Source organism: Myotis yumanensis, unplaced genomic scaffold, assembly GCF_028538775.1.
Source record: "Myotis yumanensis isolate MYYU_CA2020_CCGP unplaced genomic scaffold, mMyoYum1.0.hap1 SCAF_10, whole genome shotgun sequence".
In the NCBI taxonomy this organism is placed as follows: domain Eukaryota; kingdom Metazoa; phylum Chordata; class Mammalia; order Chiroptera; family Vespertilionidae; genus Myotis; species Myotis yumanensis.
This window is the reverse complement of record NW_027223761.1, coordinates 9,897,355-9,918,522: the sequence shown is the minus strand read 5'-3', so window position 1 is coordinate 9,918,522 and position 21,168 is coordinate 9,897,355. Positions and strand designations below refer to the sequence as shown.

At 44.4% G+C, this 21,168-nt stretch overlaps 1 protein-coding gene across 8 annotated transcripts in view; it reads right to left on the bottom strand.

The window, feature by feature from the left end:
* Positions 1 to 6,766: 6,766 nt before the first annotated feature.
* CD44 (CD44 molecule (IN blood group)) overlaps positions 6,767 to 21,168 on the bottom strand; it is an 87,770-nt gene continuing 73,368 nt past the window's right edge. For all 8 annotated transcript variants that reach the window (XM_070427780.1, XM_070427781.1, XM_070427782.1 and 5 more), the window contains 4 exons: positions 19,890 to 19,949; positions 16,222 to 16,293; positions 14,046 to 14,124; positions 6,767 to 7,683 (listed from right to left, as the gene is read on the bottom strand). In XM_070427780.1, the coding sequence (XP_070283881.1) occupies positions 7,482 to 7,683; positions 14,046 to 14,124; positions 16,222 to 16,293; positions 19,890 to 19,949 (413 nt within the window). In that variant the 3' untranslated portion in view covers positions 6,767 to 7,481. The remainder of the gene's footprint in view (positions 7,684 to 14,045; positions 14,125 to 16,221; positions 16,294 to 19,889; positions 19,950 to 21,168) is intronic.

Genomic DNA, 21,168 nt, shown 5'->3' with positions numbered 1-21,168 from the left:
GCTTGGCTCTGGCCGCGCCTTTGTGTAGTGAGATGCTGGCGATAATAAGCCTGCATATTCCAAGCTTCCCCAGAAAACAGAGGGAATCTCTTTTCCTTTCTGATGGCCATTTGGGGGTAGTTTTTTAGGACCCAGATTCTTGGACAGGTTTGTGAAGGGCTCAGAAAATTCTTGGGATAACCTTGACTTACTCTACATCATGATTCATATTCTATCGGCATCCTTACTGTGTATTTGCACAAGAAAAACATTGAAGATGGCAAGAAGGAGAAAGGAACACCTGTGTATGCTTATCTTCCACGCATTTTACATACATTACCTTGTTTAATCCCTTGGCAGTCTTTCTGGTAGTAATCACTATTCCCATTTTATAGGTGAGGAAACACGCACAGGGCCATTCAATAACTTGTATAAGTTCATACAGGGAGTAAGTGGCAGGGGCTGGGATTGAATTTGGGGTTTTAATTTAAAGGCCACCATTTTCTAACTAAACGTTAGCTGCCTTTCCTAAGGTTCTTGCCATTCCTCTTTCGGGAGTGAAGAAGGAGGAAGTGGTTTGGACTAGGCTGCTGGAAAAGTATAGTCATCACACGGTGAGCAAGTAGTCTGCAAGCCTGACGGGGTGGGGCTGAGGAGGCGGGTTATTGGAGCCCCAACAGGCACGCTACTGGTGTTGAAGGCCAGATGTCAACACAGGCAAGGGGTGGGGTTGGAGGCTGGGGCACTGGTTATTGGGAAAGGAGTATGGTTTAGCCAGACTTCCTGTTCCCCTGACCCTTAGCCTGAGGCATCACAGCAAAAATCGTATTTACACATGATCTGTTCCTGCTTTTTCAAATAGACACAGCATGTATAAGATTGTTTACAGTTTTTAAATTAATTCTATCACTAATATATCTTTAAATGGTGAGTCTATCTTCACTTACTCATCCCCAAACCCTTCCTGTGGTTTCTGGAAGCCTCAGAAGGGCATGCTGACCTGGTTTGCAGCATTTGGAGACATCTCTTGCTTTCAACAAATTCATTTACCAAGTGGCTGACAATAGGCAATCAAGCACATTAATTCAGAGACTTTAGACAGAGCTGAGTTCCCATCCAGGTTCTATCACTTTCTACTTGTGTAGCTTAGGGACCATAATTAACTTCCTTGCACCCCCAGGTGCCTCACTTGTTAAAAATGGGGTAAGATTTCTGCTTCCCTACAAGGAGGAAAGACTCAAAGACATGTAAATGGAGGCATTCATAAGCACTCAGTCATGGTAACTTTTGAGGCTATTGTTGATCTTGGCCTTCAATTGTGTGTTGGAGGTACAGAGCCAAACCATGCCCTCATGAGGCTCACTTGTCTCATGGAAGAGACAGGCCCAGGGGCAAATTAATTAAATGGCAGAGTAAGATCTGCTTCAATGATATGTGGGGACAAGATAAAGAGGTGGCATGAGAGGAGGAAATGGGCTCAGCCTGGGTAGAGGTGGCGTGAGACAACTGTCTTGAGGTTCTGATCAGAGCATGGGTGGAGCCCCAACTTTGGTTTATCTGCAGCCACAGCTTGAATGGCCAAGATTTCATCACAGGATGCCAGCTAATCTGCTTCCTGGACTCCTTGCTCTTCAGTCTTGCTTTGAAAGCAAACAGCATTTCTGTTAAAATCAAAGGGCTTCCCTTATAAGGAGACTTCCATTCTGAAATATTCTGGTCTCTGGTACCCCACATTAATAACAACACACATGTAAAAGCTGGTTAGAGTTCAGGAAACTGGAGGAGATGGTGTGGTGAAGAGAGAAGTTTAGTACCTACTGTGCGTATGGGAGAGATAAATTAATATTCACATGGGAATCAATCTTTTTGAGAACCTGATAAATGCCAGGCACTGCCATGAACTTATTACCTCACTTAATCCTCCTAGTGACCCTATGAAGGTTTTATTGTCCCTCCTTTGCAGATGAGAAAACTAAGACTAATTAGATGTGTTAGTAGGGTTGCACAGTTCAGTGGTAGCATCCCTATTAAAACCCAGGTTCAGCCCTGGCCAGAGTGAATCAGTGGGTTGAGCATTATCCCATGCATTAAGAGGTCACCAGTTTGATTCCTGGTCAGGGCACATGCCTGGGTTGCGAGCTCAATCCCCAGTAGGGGGCTTGCAGGAGACAGCCAATGGATGTTTTTCTCTCTGTGTCCTTTCTTTCTCTCTCTCTAAAATCAATTTTTAAAAACCATATTTAAAAAACAAGCAAAAAGTCCCAAAACAACAATAGCAAGACAGGTTTACCTAATTCCAAAGCTCATGCTCTTTCTATTTACTACACCAGGCAATCTCTGCAAAATCTATTTACACAAGATCTGGCTCCATCCTTTTCCAATAACATGGAATTTATGAAGTTGTTTATGGTTTTCTAAGTTAATGCTATTTGCCAGTATGGCCAAATGGTGTGTATTTATTAATCATAAACATGAGAGGTGCCCTCCAGCACAAAAATCTTCCAACACATCTGTTATAGACTGGTGGCCCTCATGGTCCTGGTCACTGGTCTCCTTGTAGTCACACTTTTTGCAATGTGACTTTGCAGTGCCTCCCATGAAGAAGTAGAATATATTTCCCAGCCTTTAAATCTGGGCTGCTCTTGAGACTTGCGTAGCCAACAGTACTATATGGTGGAATGATAGAGTTCTGGGCCTACCCCTCAAGAGGCCTTGTGGCATCTGCTGTCACTTGGATCCCTGGACGAGGCAGCTGAAGGATGTGAGGGACACACAAAGAGACTCCAGTCACCCAGCCATCCCAGATGAAGCCATCGTAGACGAGTGTGTTAACCACAGACACCTGTGTGAGTGTTGTCATGCTCAACTGAGCCCTGCCCCGATCAGTAGAAGCACCTAGTCAATGGGTGGACTCATAAAAAATAATAAATGTACGCTGCATTTTGGAGTGGTTTTTAAGGCATCAGTAGTTAACTAATATAACCAAAAAGTAATTTTCTCTTTAATTAGAGGTGGATGAATCCAGGGCTTTATTGCTTCATTTGTTAGTCAGTGCTTCAGTTTGGACTGATTGTTCCCTAGAGCTGCTGTACGGCTGTCATCTCGGGATCCCCCTTTATCATCATTTTAGGAATTCCCTTTACTTTGTTTTCTGAAGCTCACGCCTCCCCTTTCTTGGCAACTCCCTTGTTTTGCTGGAGTACATCCCTTGGGAGTTGCCTGAGAATGGGTGAGTAGGTTTGACGACAGTGCCTATTTAAAATGTCTTTATTCTACCCTTTCACTTAATGTGTGGTTCAGTTAAATTAGAGTTCTAGCTTGGAAACATTTCCCTCAGGATTTTGAAGGCACTGTTTCATGGTCTTCAATATGGCTATTGGGAAAGTCTGATTCTATTTTGATTCTTGATCTTCTTTGCTTTCAATTTTTTCTCTCTCTAGAGCTTATGGAATAATCTATTTTGCCTCCATTGTTGTGACTTCTTAAAATGACGTGCTTTGTTGTGGCTCTGTTTTCATCTATTGCACTGAGCTAGATATTCATATTCTTCAATTCTGGGAAATGGTTTTGATTTATTTCTTGGATGATTTCTTTCTCATTTTCTCTCTTTCTGCAACTCCTATTATTTGCATGTTAGGTTTCCTAGAATGATTCTCCACTTTTCTCATCTGTTTCCATTTCTTTGTCTTCACTCTATTTTCTGGGACATTTCTACAACTGTATTTTCTAAACCTTCTATTGAGTTTATTTTTAAATCTGTGCTTTCATGTTTAGATTTTTAAAAGCTCCATTTCTTTAGGTGTTCCCTGAATGTTCTTGCCCTAGCATTGTGTTCTTGTTTCATTAGCTACATGATCTCCTCTTATCTTACTGAGGTTATTAATGATCTGTTTTATTTTTAAGTTTTCTTCTCTGTGAATCTCCTCGATTTCTCATGTGTAAGGGTGAACTATAGAAAGCTAAGAGCCAGTGGGTCCTGCTGAAGCTTGAGATGTGATCCTCACTGTAGATTGCTTTGCTGGGCTAATGTCCTTGGGGAACTATCATGTTAGTATCTTTACGGTTTTCTCTCAGGCTTATCAGATTCCCCAGAAAGACTGAACTTCTGCCCGGAGGATCCATGCTTGGCTAGGCAGTCTTGACATTCCTTACGCATGGCTTCACTTTCCAGTGTCAACTGTGTGTGCCTTGTTTTCCTTCACTCAGAGACTCTTTATTTTGCCCCCTTCAGAGGATAAACTTCCGGTCACTTGCTGGCCTTGGGAAAGAGCAGTCACTCAGCTACTTAGAGTGGGGAAAGAGATCTGGGGTTTTTAAGCAGGCTTTAAAGCCACCCTCGTCATTTTAGTCCCACCTTCTCTACCATATCCAGAGGTAGCTGATGCTGCCAATTCCTGGGCCTTGTTGGGGGTGGGGATGGGGTTCTGCTACACAAATATGGTTGCTTCTCAACTTTCCCCATTTACTCAGTCAGTTACCAATGAGCCATCACTGTCCAGCTTCAGATTGTTACTATGGCCTCTTCCTCCATTTTCCTTGGCCCGGCTGGTTTATGCCTTTTGGAATACCTCTTATTGTCCTTTGAGTCTTGCATGAGGAAATGGAGGTATGTTCACTCTCCTCTCTTTACCTGGAAGTCCAGGAGTAGTTCTTGGCTTTAAAGAACTAACACTTCATATCTCATTTAGTTTGAAATATGTGGACCACACGCCTTTCATGGAATATTAAACTTCCTCCAAAAGAAGTTTCTCAAGTGATGGAAACCCATGAAGTTTTTCCTTTTAGAAAAAATAACGTGAGTGTGAAGCCTCAGCCACCTCCTAAACCTTTGACCTTGTGCTTCTAAATTACCCAGACAGGCAGATAATCGTAGCTGTGCCCCTCCCAGGTTCCCATCCCCCTTAAAACAGAGATTCCTGAGTCCATTTTCTTTAATGTTTCAACAGTATCCTTTTAATAGTTTCCAATAAATGCTTTCAACTGGGCAATATACATATCATGCTTTCCTTGTTACTGGCCTGTCAATAAATATACAAAAGTCAGAGGAAGGGAGTACTGTGAAAAATCAAAATAACAATGGTCACCAGACACATGCAAACAATAAAATACTCTTGGAAAACTCAACGTGATTTACAAAAGGCATAACTATGACACAAAGGTGAATGAACCATTCTATTCTTGTTCCGGAAGCACATTTTATCTTCTACAGAAGTGGGAGGTTTCCTTCCTCCTACTCCCACTAAAACAGCATTGAATGGACGTTGGCTAAGAAATTGGTCCTTGGTGTCATAGTCTTGATGTACAACTTTTTGAGGGGTTTTGTTGGAGAAATCCATTCTGCAGGTTAAAGTATGCAAAGTATAGATATGAAGGTGTCTTTTGTCCCATTTTATTTTTCACCCAGTGCTAATTTAAAGGGAGCCCTCAGGAGACATAAAAGATTTATGATTACAGGAAAAATTACCTCTTAAGCTCTCAGCTTTGCAGGCTTCTCATCTTTCCTCTTTTAACTTTGCAAAACAATAAAATGCTGGCCCCTCACTAATAGAAGCAAGGCCCAGGTGAATGACTTAGCCCAGGTCATCTGGCAAGTCACTGGTAGGAATGATGTGTAGCCAAGCTGAGCTTCTGGAGTTACACTATTACGTCAAATGGGAGAGAATGCATCCTAGTCCATGAACTTCAGGCAATAGTACAAGTGTAGTGCACCGAAGAGATGGAAGCTCTAGACTTCCTTATTTCTCCTTCTCTACTTCCTCTCCCTCTTTCTCCCTCTCCTCCTATCTCCTCTTCTTCTCCTTCTCTTTCTCTTCCTCCCCCTCCTTTCCACATTCTCTTCCTCCTTCTTCTCTTCTTCCTCCTCCCTCTCCCCCCCTTCCTCTTCCTTCTCTTCCTCCTCCTCATCCTTCTGGTTCTTTTTCTTTTTGTCTGAGAAATATTGCCAGTTAAGCATATTAGTTTAGGCAACAGATAACTTTTTATAGAGGCCTAATGAAGGAGGTCCCATTTTATAGGAGCTCTTACTATAGAGATCTAATCTCTTCTATTATAAGTAGCCTTTGGAAGTCCCAGAATGAATGGGGCTTTCTGAAGTTGTGAATGAAGACCACAGAGGACTTGAGAACCAAGGGATAAAGCCATTAATCTTTTATTTGGCCATAAACCTGGTATCTGGTAATAAGACTGAGTAGGTAGGAAACCCTTTTAACCTTTTGAGATTCCCCAGGCACTTAACTTTCTGAGTAGCACCGTCATTGGGAAGAGAAACTGGAATGTTAAAGTATAAACAAATACGGCCATAAAAATACTCAAACAGGATCTACACTGCTCCCTCCCCCACGCCCCTAACCTGTGCAACCAGTGGCTACTGTCTATGCGCTTTCATGTCCACGGCTTCTCCTTGATTACAAGAGGCCAGAAGGCACTTTCATATTGTTTTTGGACATCACTAATGGGGTCAGTGGAAGGGGACACCACAATAGTACGTCATGCAAATGTAATGTGACTTTTCAGAGCCCTTCAAGGAGAGAATAGGTGGCCATTATAATAGGAAAGCTGCCGAAGTCTCTCCTCTCACAATTTTGGTTCTAGGACCAGACAGAAAGCCTTTGAGCCTCAGAAACTCAACTGCCTTCCTGGATCTTCTGTGAGATTTGAGTGAGGGGAGACTGAGTAGGGACTTAGCTCTGAGAGGAAGTCTTCCAGGGAACCCTCCCACATCTTCCTGATGAGCTGTTGGGACCCAGACTTTGCTGGTTAAGACACTGAAGGATCACAGCACAAAGGGTAAAAGTGGAAGAAATACAGCTGTTTATTATGAATCAACTTAAACCCTTTTTATGCTTCTGACAAAGTAACAAAACAAAAAAAAAATCATACTAATTACAGGACCTCCAGGGTTTCATATTTCAAAAACACAGATAAATAGCTTACTACAGATAAATAGCTTGACCCTTTGGGCATTCTCAATAGCATTGGGAAAATTTCCAGGGCGTCTGTAGAAAAGGATGTATAACCAGTACATCCCAGTCCCCTACCCCCATGGAAAGCAATGCCTAGGGACTGGGCCCCTAGATGGACAATATGAACCCATTCAGATTTCCTTTCAGGAACCAGTTCCTCTTAGCTCTGGGGGGATGTCCTTAGCATGCGGCTGTCATCTGGGAGGTGGGGTGGAGGGAAGGTTGAGGATCAGAAAGATGCATTTATGGCTTTTTTTAGACGCCATCCATAGCATACCCCAGGGAGTGGGAGGCTTAAGTCAAAATCTTGCCGATGGTTAATTGGGCCCTCATTTCAGAAAGCAATGCTCTTTTTATAAATTGACTGACTTCAAAAAACAAAGCACAATAAACAAAAAGGAGTAGAAAATGTTATGCTAAAAAAAAAAAAAAAAAAAAAAAGAACCCCAATGAAATAATCAGTAGCACATTGCATCTGTGAGTGTCCCAGCTCCCTGTATTGGTTATGTGTGATTTCTATCCAAGATCATGGTGTAAGTGTTACACCCCAATCTTCATGTCCACGTTCTGTAGGTTCCGCGTCTCATCGGCTGTCATACACTGGTCTGGGGTCTCCGACGGCTCCTTGTTCACCAAATGCACCATCTCCTGAGACTTGCTGGCCTCCCCGTTGAGTCCGCTTGGCTTTCTGTCCTCCACAGCTCCATTCCCATTGATCACCAGCTTTTTCTTCTGCCCACACCTGATAATGTAAAGATCATATGAGAAAAGGGTGCAATGACCCAATCATCAGCATCACGGACAACATCATTGTCACTACGGTTTATACTGGTCCTTAGTATGTTTCCTCTTACTGGCTTTTAACAGTCAGCACTTCTTCAAGTGAGGTCCCCTGAACCAGCAGTAAAAGCATCAGCTGTGAGCTAGTTGGAAATGCAAATTCTCGGCCCCAGACCTAGGAGTGGGACCCAGGATCTTCGGTTAAAGCCTTCACAGGATTTCTGATGCAGTGGTCACAGCTCAGGAAGCCAATGCTGTTATTATCCCCTATTACAGGTGAAGAAACCTTGGGGTCAGAAAATTCAGTAACTCACCCCAGGTTACTCAACCCCTGTAGTATCTGACTCCCAAGTTCTAGTTCTCATTTCACCATGCTACGCAATGGAAATGTTTGCCTCTATTAGTGCTTGAGCAATTTCCACAGACTCAGATAAACCATCAACATGATGATCGTCAATCATTCTGATTTGTGTATTCAAGAAAGTCCCATTAGGTGGATGGGACGAGATTAACCAAAGAACGTATATGCATATATGCATAGCCCATGGACACAGATAATAGTGTGGTGAAGGCTTGGGGTTGGGTGGGGGTTAGGTGGAAGAGGCAGGGGAGGGGGGAAACGGGGGATATCTATAATACTGTCAACAATTAAAAAAAAGTCCCATTACTTCCTCTCACAGTCAACACTGTGTTGGCCTTGTCGGGGTTATTACTGCATGTACTGAGAAGAATGAAACAACATTTTTCTAGAACTATAGGCCGTATTGCTTTTTCCAGAACATTGGTTACCTTCCATATAACCCTGGTTATAGGCGGTTGAGCTACACAAGGCAAAAAGTTCAGCTACTTTAAGGTTTCTCACTACTAACATTTCTTAAGATTCAAATGCCAAAGGTTTTCTATGGAAGAGCATGACCTTGATCTTGTCTCTGTGTCATAGCATTGTCATAGCACCGCCTCACCCCACGCAGCCTGACACAATGCTTCCTCTTTCCTGTAACACGATCGCTGCTTATTGCATATCCTCACAACTACAGGTGGGGTGGGGGGAGGGGGCAATGGGCTAGCATTTACTGGACACCTCCTGAGTACCAGGCACTTCACATGTAACTTTATGTAATCCTCACAATAACCCCACAATGCTGCTCTTATTCCCATTATATGTCAGTGGAAACTGAGGCCCAGGAAGTTTAATAACCAACTTGAGATCACACAGCTCGTAAGACAGAGTCAATGTTCAACCCCAGGCCTTTATGAACCAAAACCTGGACTCGGCCCAGCTCTCTTCATGCTGCCAACCATCTGGAAATGGGGAAACAGTATGAAGTCGGAATTGTTCACTTCGACGCTGGACATTTGGAGTTGCCAGACAAAGCCTCTATTATTCATGATTGTGGGCCATTCCTGCTAGGACTGCCAAGGCCATAAACTTTAATCTCTTATTTGGGGAAATAGAAATTATACCTCCTCTATAGGAGTTAGATCCTGTCTCCTCTGGCCGGATGTTTGATGAGGGCAGCGGAAGGATGCTTGACCAGTGCTGCAGACCCGTGGGACTGGGAGTATGGGTGCTGCCCACATACACAAGGACGGGGCTCAGGAGCCGTGGTGTTGAGATTTGACTGCCGTGTGACCTGGGGCAACTCACTTACCCTTTCTGAACCTCAGCTTGCTTCTCTGTAACATCAGACTAGTAAGAGTACCACCTTCACAAGGTGTGAAAAGCCCTCAGCACAGAGCCTGGCACTGCAATACATGCATCTGTGAGTGTTTTATTTGCTGCTTTTACCAACATTGTGAGTGAGGAAACCAAAGCCATGGATAAGCACTTGGAACAGTATCTGGAACACAGGAGATGTTCAAGAATCACTGGCTGTGCCCTGGCTGGTGTGGCCCAGTTGGTTGGGCATCGGCCTGTGCACCAAAAGGTCTAGGGTTCCATCTCTAGTCAGGGCACATGCCCAGGTTGTGGGCTCGATCCCCAGTAGGGGGCGTGCAGGAGGCAGCTGATTGATGTTCCTCTCTCGTATCGATGTTTGATGTTTCTCTCCCTCCTTTTCTCTCTACAATCTATTTTTTTTTAAGAATCACTGGCTGTGATTGCCAATATAATGAGCGCCACAGAAGATGGGTTTTGCTTGCTTCTCTGGTTGCCTCCGCCACCTTGCTACATTTACCATGAAGGTGACTTAAAAGGCGGAAGGTGGAACGCTGCTCATGCTATTCTAGATTCTCAGGCGGTATTTCCGGTGTTCTTTGAAAGAGAGGTGTCTCATTAAAGTAACGGGTGCTTGAGAAGTTGAATGAAATACTGCAGGAAAGTGATCTATAAGCATAAAAAGCTTGGGCATGGGGGTGAAGTGGGGATTCATGTTCTTCACGCAGACAAAGCTGGTGTTGAAAGTGGAGGACATCTGACCTCTAGGGCTTGGGCCTTGTCCTGCCCATGTTTCCCTGTAGATTTACGTGTCTCTGTTACCTGCCTGAGTTCTTTCAGGAGGGCAGGAGGATTCTCATAAATAACCCAGCCCAGTATGCTGTGCTCCAGGCATCTACATAAGCACTTTAAAAATTCAAGTCCGGATTTTTTCATTCTTCTTGGAGAAATTTTAACAGGAACATCAGCACTGAAGGGACTGGGAGGTCATCCAGCCAACCTTCTCATTGTGTAAACTGGAGACTGATCCCAGAAGTCAAGGCTGTCATTTGAGATGGAATCGCCAGCTATGGCCGAATGATTGTGTCTGCGACTTAGATTTTCTGAGTCCAAAGGTGAGAGATCTCCACCAAACTCTACCTTGCCTTGAAATCCTTTCATTAGCTGTGCACACAGTGACCACATGATGTGGAAAGACCCAGGCTAGAGCCTTGCCAGGACAGGGTGGGCAGGCTGGGTGATGGGGTGAGCGAGGGGGGGGGAGGAGGGGAGGCGGGGGGGGGGCATGTACATTTAGGGCACAGAGGAATTTCTTTAGGGGGTAATTTAACAACCGACCTATGTCTCTTCTATCTGACAATCCTTAAAGCTATTTTAGAGCTGTATTGTGCTTTGTGTTAGAGCTGGGCCACTAGCCACATGTGGCTATTGAAATTTAAACTAATTAAAATAAATAAAAACTTAAAATTCGCTTTAAGTAGCACTAGCCATATGTGGAGTGCTCAGTCACCCCCAGGATTTGTGGTTGTGGATCCGGCAGGACAGATGTAGAATCTTTCCGTCATCGCAGAAAGCTCTGCGGGGCGGCTGTGTTCTCCAGGGTGGAACAAGGTCGGGCAAGCAGGGATTAGGGAGCCAGGCTGCAGTTTAAGGGAAGGCAGGACCAGCCACACAGAGGGTGGTGGCGGCCCACTGGGGTCTACAGCAAAGAGGATTATCTCCTTGAGAGTGAAATCTGGCGAAGGCCTTTTCTGCAGTCGGTGTAGAAACATTCCTGAATCATTCCTGTTTGGTGAAGCCTTTTCTGGTCATCATTTTTCTCCTCTTTGTACAAATCGGATACATTCTGTAAGGGAAAGGCACCTAACTTCTTCCCTTAAGCCTCAATGACTGTATAACAACCCAACTAACTCCTAAAACCATAGTTTTCTCTTAAGAACAGTGAATAAAGTACAATTTTCATTGGAAAGTTGCAATTCAGGGACTCTGGTTACATGAAGAACAGCAAGAAAAGGTGATGTGGGTTATGAAGGAGATGGAAAGAGCTAAGGGAATAACGGGACCCCCACTTGAGCATCTTTAAGATGACATGACTCACAGATGCCATTGTCATGGACACCTGTGGTCAACCCTTGAACATCAACTTCAGTGACTAATGCTTTTCCATTTTTATATTTTAACCATAATTCATATGACAGTGCCTGGCACAGAGTATGTGCTCTATACATGTCAGCGGAGTCCCAGCCAACAGGCCAATGTTGCCACTGAACCTCAAGATTCTTTTAGGGAAAGGATGATACTTTTTGTTTTTAATCTTCTCTTTCTCCTCGCCAGGGTTGACGGTCATAGCCCGCCCCTCAAAAGATGTCTGCCGAGTAAAGAAATGCCTGTTGTAGTTCCCTGCTTTCAACCAAACTTTCTTTGATGAAAACAGGATTCTGTGTCTCCCTAAAATGTAATGCTCAAAGCAGAAAGGCCCAGCCTTTAAGAGGATTAGAAGGCTGGCGACTTCAGAAACACAGCACACATGAAGGGGCCTGCGAAGCCATAACCGTTCTTTAGCTGCTTGGCAAATCTGTTTTTGATTATCAGATCAGGACATGGTAATTTACGGCGCCCAGGCAGCTACTTTCCTGGTGAGATACGTGCTGTGCTGGATCCCAAGTGTCCCTGTTTGCCCGTTGCTAGGGTGACTGCTGGCCTTGGGAGGAGGGGGAGGGTGCAATGGGGCCCTTCTTGCTGCTCACATGATGGGGGAGCGAAGTGTGAGCTAACCAGCTGCACTGCGGGAGCTCCGGCTGCTCTCAGGGACAGCTGAGATGCTTCTTTGAGGTCTCCCCCATCCACAGCACCAGGGGCCGCGTTTCCATGGTGACATGCAAAGCTCATGGACTGTACCTGTGAGCAGTGGCCGTGCATTCTAAGGCTTGGGGCAAAGGACTGATTTCCAACAATAGGAAATTCACATTTAACTGAGCAAAAGTAACGCTAGAGAAAACAAGGACGCTGAGGGAAAGTATAAAGACTCTTTGTAAGGGGTCCCTCAAGTCACATTACTTAAATTCAACTAAAAATAAAAAAGTCTCTTTCCGTTTAGTCATAGGAGACTTCCAGGAGGGCTTTCAGATTTCCTTTCCTAGTTTTTGTTCCCTATACAATCAACTGCCACGACTATTTTTATCACGCCCTCAAAGGTACAGAGAGCAACACAGCTCTTCGACTTTAATAGAACACTTTTATTAACTGGTAGGTCAGACGGCATTATTTAATTCCCTCGGATAATTAGAGATACTGCCTGGGCCCCCTACAGCAGTGGAATTAGGTATTTGCTGTTTTCCAAAAGCCAATGAGAAGGATTAGATCATTTTCTCCAGGTCTTCTCCCAACCCCGGGGGCATTTTTCTGGCCTATTAGATGATTCAGTGATACAATTAAGGGGACCCTCGCTTGGAAATAAGATTATTTTATCTTAAAAGAAGGACTCTCAAGAGACACTTACAGAAGGTTTAATGTTTCCGAGCATATGCTCGGAGCAAAAACACATCTTGAAAGTGTCTGAAACAGGAAATTGAGACTCATATTTGTGGAGTATCCTTGTCCAAGTTCATTTCTTCTGTTGCTAGAATGACTATTTTCCTTTATTTCACTTTAAGTGGCTTTATTTCTGGAGCCTGGTCACAGCTCAACCAAGAATATATGTTGTTTAAATAGCTGCTGATGGAGGGAGAGGAACCTTTGATGAAAACAGCCCCCAGATCTAGGGATTTGTCTGTCTTTATTCAGACTTTCCTACAGGGAGTTCTTCATTATTTCATAGACCACACTGCCAGGGAGCTCTCCGAGGCCAAGATCTGAATCCTTTCAACTGCTATGTCCACAAAATAGAAAACAGTGTCCTTACAAAATTAACACACAGACTCAATGCCTGTTTTAAGTAAGGGTTCTAGAAAGCTCCATGGGCATCAGATAGGAGATGACCAATCCCTGAATCTTTATATGGTGTTTTTGTGCATTGTGAATGCACTTAATAAATATTTGGTTTAATAAATTAATAAATGAATATATCATTTTATGCCTTTTTGGTGAGGTATTTCATAATTTTCATCAGATAGAGTCTCCATGGGATTTAATCTCAAAATAATTAAGATTGCCCGGCCAGCTGGCTCAGTGGTTGAGCATTGACCTATGAGCCAGGAGGTCACCGTTCAATTCCCGGTCAGGGCACATGCCCGGTTTCCGGCTCAATCCCCTGTGTGGGACATGCAGGAGACAGCCGATCAATGATTCTCTCTCATCATGATGTTTCTATCTCTCTCTCCCTCTCCCTTCCTCTGTGAAATCAATTAAAAATATTTAAAAAAAATAACAATTAAGATCCCCAAGAGATTCAACCACTATTTAGAAGGGGAGGTTCAGGTAATTACATGCCAGAGCAGGGCTTCTTCTCCTGTACCATGTGCATGAATGCCTGAGGCCTTGTCCAAACAGACTCTGACACAGGAGGTGGGGGGGGGGGGGGGGGTGGGGGCTGAGGTTCTGCATTTCTAGCAAGCCCCCAGGGTGCTGAGCTGCTGGTTCCAAGGGCTACACTCTGAGCAGAAAGGACATAGAGCCCACGTTTCAATGATGCCCTTCCAAGTCGAAGGTTCCGTGGAGCATCCCCTTACCTTCTTCGGCTGTTGACCGCGATGCAAACTGCGAGAATCAAAGCCAGGGCCAGGAGGGACGCCAAGATGATCAGCCACTCTGGTGGGAGTGAAGAAAAAGACACCTGTGACCTTGGGAAATACATTTTGTGAAAATAAACATGCACTTTATAAAACGGACCTGGCCCAAACAAGAACCACCATCAGCACTACAGATAAATTCGACCAAATGGCCCAGCCAGTAGGCAGATAATAGGAGAAGAGAGATTTTGCTACAGCTGTTTGTCCAACCAGCCTCTTGTGTTAATCCCTCACCATCAGTCAGGATTCCCAAGTCCCTCCAGGAGAAACATGTTTCCAAAAAAATGTAGGAGGAACTGTTGAAACTTGTAGATGCCCTGGGTGTAGTTATTAACCAGATGAAGGAAATGTATTCTTCCCTTAAAAGGAACTTTCCTTTCCTATGTAAGAGCACCCACCTTACATTGATTAGAAGCAAAAATGAAGGCCATATACTAGTGAGTGGGAGAAAGGACAGTCCTATGGATGGTTGAAATTGTGCACATTCACGGGCGGGGTAGGGGGGTCATTTGGCAAAACTTGTCAAAAGCCTTCAAACTGCACATGCTTTCGATCCAGCAGTTACACTTTCAGGAATTTAGAGGACCTAGAATTAGCTAGGAAGATGTTCATTACTGTGCTATTTATAATGGCAAAAGTTGAAAACAACCCAATATCCAACAATAGGAGTTGGTTGAATAAATTAGGGTTCACTCATTATATAATATACTACAATGTGGGGAAAATTATGTAATGACATTGGAAAGCTGTGGCCCCCCAGTTGAGAATGGTAGTTTGCTAAACAAAGCAAGTATGCTATAATTACATGTTTATATATAAATTACATTGAAAATGACAGGAAGGTCATCTATGAAAATAACCATGGCACTTCTGGATGGTGGGGTCGATAACTAATGGATATTTTTTTCCTTTTGTTGCATTTTCTAAAATGTCTGCAATAATTAATGCATCACTCATGGACTCATCACATGTTATACACATGTTTTTAAATCAAGCTTTAAAGTATTAAAATATGACTGGACAACTTGAATAAAGTCAGCTGCCAAGTGGGCTGTGTATCTGCCCAATGAACTACAGCTTGGGAAACAAGAAAGATGGACAGTCAGTCACTGCCCATTCGCCTTTGGGAGTCTTGGTTCTCCTCTGATTTCCTGCTCAGGGAGCGCTGCCTTTGTCTGACCTCTCCCTGGTTAGGTGAGCTTGGGGAGCAGGGTCGAATCAGGAGGTGGGGAGACCCTCAGGAGAGAAGCACTTCTCTTCTTTCCTGGGTCTCTAGCCCTGAGATGCCCCCCATTCCCTCTCACTGGGGCTGGGGAAAATCCTGCTGCCTGATTATTGCAAATTTCATCCCACCCACCGCGTCCTCCCTGGCAGCCCACGCCTTCTCCGCGTGCTCTGCCTCTAGCTGTGCCCAGGCAAGCTGAGGCAAGGGGGCAGGGCCCACAGCATATTCTTCCCTTTCCCACAGGAGGCTCAGTTTGGAGACCTCTGAAGAGGGGGGGTAGTATGCAACCTTGGGAAAACCCTTCCTTTTTTGTAATCCTAAACCCCCTTTACAAATGCTTGACTTTGAGCCCAAGTCAAGTAAAGCATTTGCTTCGAGTGACTTAAGTCTTGACACTCAGGAGAGCCAGCTGTCTCGTCCCCTCACTGCACACGTAACACATTCTGAAAGTTTGTCTGGATCAGTGAAGACCGTCCCTCAAGAAAAAGCACTTTGGGGACCAGAAGAATGTTTTCACTCCACCCAATACCCTGTCTGCAATGTGAGAGGAATGTTACACATGTCATCCCCAACCCCAGAAAGAAAGGGGAAACTGAACCACGATAAGCAGGACCCGGGTGTGACATGGAGTCCCCTGGGCGGTCATGCATTGGAGGAGGAAGCTTTCGGACCTAACGCGGCCCTGCTTTGGGACCTGGGATAAAAGAACGTTCCATCTTTTCCGACCTGTTACTGTCATCCATCTTTAGCTTGCAAAGAGGAACTATCAGTTTCAAGGGTTGGACATTTAGGAAAATGTGCTTCAAACTGGTTGCTTCTTTCTTTCTGGGACATTCAGCGAGACCTGCTTTTAGCATCATTTTTTTTTTTCCCTCACAGCTCAAAACTCACCTGGAATTTGAGGTTTCCTTATAGGACCCGAGGTCGTGTTGGCCTCACCTTCTCGACTCCCACTGGAGTGTCCTAAGGGGAAAAACAACATCTGTCAATCAAGCTGTGGAGGGCGGAAGGAGGCTTACAGAGGCCAGCCTCTGCGTCCCGCAAAGCTCTATATACACTGAAAGTGCAGGCGTTTATAAAGGGCTACAAGACTCTCCCCAGAAACATTCCGTTTGATGCAGGCCAGTATATTATTGAAACATGCTTTGTATTTGAAGAATGAACAGTTTCTTCTGCTAGGAAACAAAAGAAGAAAACAAATAAAAATCTCAGACTGAAAGGAAGCATCACAAGACAAAGAATCCACAAGTTGGAGCAGGAGGCTCACCAAAATGAGAGAGGCGTCATGTGGTAAAAGAAACTCTAAAACATTTTGTGAGAGACTCACCAAATGAATAAGCTCTGCTTTTTCTTTGTGTGTGGGGGTTTTTTTGGTTTGTTTTCCTATTTAAAAAATATATATTTTTAACTGATTTCAGAGAGGAAGGAAGAGGGAAAGAGAGAGAGAAACATCAATGATTAGAGAGAATCATTGATCAGCTGCTTCCTGCATGCCCCCTACTGGGGATGGAGCCTGCAACCCAGGCATGTGCCCTGACCAGGAATCAAACCATGACCTCCTGGTTCATAGGTCGACTCTCAACCACTGAGCCAAGCTGGCCAGGCTCTTTGTATTTTATATGCTTCCTTTACTGCTCCCACTAAAACGAAAATATCCCACTAACATGAACTCCTACCGAGCGGGATTCCACTGCTGAATCCTGAAGGCCTCCAAGGGATAAAAAACAAAACAGGGAAGTCTGTGTGGGCAGCCAATGAATGAAGATGGCTGGGCTTATAGTGACGAGCTCTCCTAAAAGAGTCAAACTTATGGTGGTTATTTTAAATAGGTTGGCTCTTGCTTACGCAATCTCACATTTTTGTTAAACTCGAGTTTTACTGTATGTCTGGCCATTTCAACATACCGCATGCCATGGTGACAGTGGCTTCTCACTTGACAAACCTCAGAAAGAGCCAAGACACTTTCTCCAGTTGCCTCCCAGAGTCTGTGGTCACTGGCCAGTGTCCACCTGCACAGGTCAGGGGGTACTGCCCATCTAAACTGGAGATCACTGGCCTGGAAAACCACCTCAGAGGTGCAGGCACCCTCACTGGTCTTTCCCTGACTCACAGCAGCCTCTGCTATTTGAAAGGGAGGCCATGAGAGGATCATAATCCCTTTATGTCTATTTTCCAAAAAAGTGCTCCCAGCAAGGAAAGATCTGGGTGTGTGTATACAGCCAGATGGAACCGCCTGTTTGAACAATAGACACCTGCACAGAAGTCAAACAAAAGAGGCCGCTCCCGCCCACTTCAAGCAAAAGCCAAGAAGATGGACTAGATAGAGCAGGTCTCGCCTTGCACCCCAGAGGTCTGCAAATGCAGCTAGGGAAGGGCTGGCGCGGAAGGCAAGCTCTGCAAAGAGGAACACTGATACTGCAGTTGGAGATGAGATCCAATCGGAGATGTGTGCACAGAGATAATTCGGCCGGCCTTAACTGTGAGAAAAACAGTCTAAGGCAGTGCTTCCCAAGCCTAATATAGGTGGAGCGGGAGGATCTTGAGTCAGTAGGTCCGGGATGGCTGGGGGATTCTGCGTTTCCGACCAGCTCCTAGGTGGCGTCTCTGCTGCCGGTGTATGGACCGCACTTGGAGTTGTTGGAGTCTCTTGATTTTAGAGAGCATGTCTTTTAGTATCAGCTCCCTGTCGTTTCTAAGTTACTTTCAAATTCCTGATGCCTCGTGTTCTTCACAAGAACTCCAGGAGGTAACCGAGGCCAGTGTTCTGATCTCTTTTTTTCTAATAAGGAAACTGAGGTTGGGAAAGGTTGACTGCCCCAACCCCAGCGCTCCAGAGAGCCTTGGACTTCGGTCCTTACTTTAGAAGCATTTTTGATGAGCACACTACATCCCTGTCCCCGTAGTAAAAGGTTATTACTAAAACCACCATGTAAATGTCCATCTTCATTGCGTTTTAAGTGTGCGAGCCTGTAAGCCTGGAGGCAACTCTACTTCCAATGCAGGTATGAAGGCAGGACAGTAGCTTATAAGGATGACCTCACTTGCATGGGGTGCCTGGACCGCCGATGCTCGGGGTCACCTCGGTAAGACAGCACCAGCACAGCCTTTCGGCGGCCCCAGCGCTACTGGTCACCAGGAAACCTGCTTCGTGGCAGACTTTTGCTGCCTGGAGTAACGTTTCCAGGAGTGTGCTCCGAGTCACAGCGAACAGGAATCCATTGACTGATGCATGCCGGGTGGCAATTATGGTCACCACAGGTTGCTTTCTCTAGACCAGTGATGGCGAACCTTTTGAGCTCGGCATGTCAGCATTTTGAAAAACCCTAACTTAACTCTGGTGCCGTGTCACATATAGAAATTTTGTGATTTTTGCAACCATAGTAAAACAAAGATGTATTTTTTTGATATTTATTTTATATGCCATTTAACAAAGAAAAATCAACCAAAAAAGTGAGTTTGCGTGTCACCTCTGACGCGCATGTCATAGGTTCACCATCACTGCTCTAGACTGTGCTTGTGAGAGGCAATAGGAGACCCCTGGCTTTGAAACGTGACTCCACCACTCAACTCATTAGTCATGGCAACTCAGCTAAGTTACTTAGCGGCTCTGAGTCTCGGTGTTCTCTGTAATAGTGGGATACTAGTACTTCTTATGTGGGCCACAGGGTATGTAGGATGAGCAAGTGACTTAATAATAGATGAAACATAGAAAATATGTTTAGTTTCGTATATGACTATTGACCTACAGAAATGGCAGTTTGATAGGGTCCATCCTACTACACAATAAATTCTGATGAAATGCTAGCTGTTATGCCATGTGCCAAATGCTTCAGTGTATGCTATCATTTAGTCCAGCGGTTCTCAACCTGTGGGTCGCGACCCCTTTGGCGGTCAAACGACCCTTTCACAGGGGTCGCCTAAGACCATCCTGCATATCAGATATTTACATTATGATTCATAACAGTAGCAACATTACAGTTATGAAGTAGCAACGAAAATAATTTTACGGTTGGGTCACAACATGAGGAACTGTATTTAAAGGGCCAGAAGGTTGAGAACCACTGATTTAGTCTTTTAAACCAGACTTGATGACAATTATTATTATTATTTTATTGGTTAGGAGATTGAATCTCAGATCCTTTCAGCAACATCCCCAGTTTGTATGTGGAGGAGCTGGGAGCAAACCTTTCTTATTCCAAAACCCAGGTTTTTAACCACTCTGATGTCGTGAAACATTACCTTGAGACCCATCCTGTCAGATGGAAGAATTTTCTCCAAAGCAGTGGTTCTCAAAGCACAGTCCCTGCCCCAGCCTTACCAGCGTCACCGGGGGACTTAGTAAAAGTGCACATGCTCAGGCTCCGCCCCAGACATGCAGGATCAGAAACTGTAAGGATGGGGCCCAGCAGTGGGGTTTAATAAGCCCTTCCCGCAATGGTGACGCATGCTAAGAGAGTTTGAGAACCACTTTTTGAGAGACAGTGACTCAAACATCATTCATTAATAATCAGCAGGTTCAATGATGACGAGAGTAAATGACTAACGCAGCTCAGACTCACCAGTTGGTCCAGATCTTTGAGTGGTATGGTCTCTGGGGTCGGAAGATGTGTCTCCATCTTCTGTAAGGAACAATCAGAGAAGGTTCAGTACGGTGTGTTCTGGTTACACTGCCATCTGCATTTCCTCACGTCTGCCTTTTCATGCCCTTTGCTTTTATCACAAAGCTTAGTCTTTTAAAGGTAAGCAAAGGAGCCGTGAATGGGTCCACAATACTAATTTCTATTCATTTCTTAATCCACTGATCAGTGGGCTAGAGATTTCATCAAAATTAGGAAACCTGGTCCAGCATAGACCATCAGGATGACCAGAGGAAGTGTGGCTTTGGTAGAAACCCAATAACTGTAACACGTGAACAAAATTATCATGATGTGTTCACGGGTCTGAGGTTGGGATTTGATACTATTTCTTTGAAATAAGGACTCTATGTTTTGAATGATGACAAATGTGATCACTGGGAATGCATGTACTCTGTGGCTTAGGTCATGAGACATTTAAAGAGTATTGTCCGAGGCAGGAAATAGAAAAGGGCTTTGATATGCATACAAGATCTTGGGGTTAAATTCAAAGAAAGAAGTCAACTGCTTATTTAAAGAAAATGTCTGAAAATAAGTGAGAAGGAAAGGGGGAGATGATAGCTAACGTGTGACTAATGTATCCCTGGTTATTAGAATATGTTTCAAATTGTAATATTTTTCAAAAATGAAATCTGCATTTTCAACACCAAGAGTTAATATAATTCATCTTCTCAAATATCCATCACCAAAAGGCTTTCGAATTGCTAAACTCTGGATCCCCAGGTCAGATCTTGGATTTAGCATATGGAAACTCTTACTCTTCTTCCTCCTCCTCCCCACACATTTTACAAAACTATACCGGAATCTTAAAACAAAACAAAAAGGGACAATGGTTTCATAAAATGGCTATAGTTACCCATTATGAAGGTACCTATAAGGAAAATGCCATAGTCTGATCCCCACCATTTCCCATAAGGTGGAGGTAGGTGACCTGTAATCGCTTGTGTACTTGTATAGAGGATACACATTGCTTTGTTCCTTGGCTCATGGTTAGAATAATTAAAAACAGAATTTGCTGAAATGCCAGGACCAACACCCTCAAAATCACTACCACCATCACCATCATCATCACCACCTCCTCCACCACCACCACCACCACCACCACCATCATCACCATCACCACCACCAACACCATCACCACCACCACCACCACCCCCAACAACAACAACACCATCACCATCACCACAATTTCAAATGTTTTAAT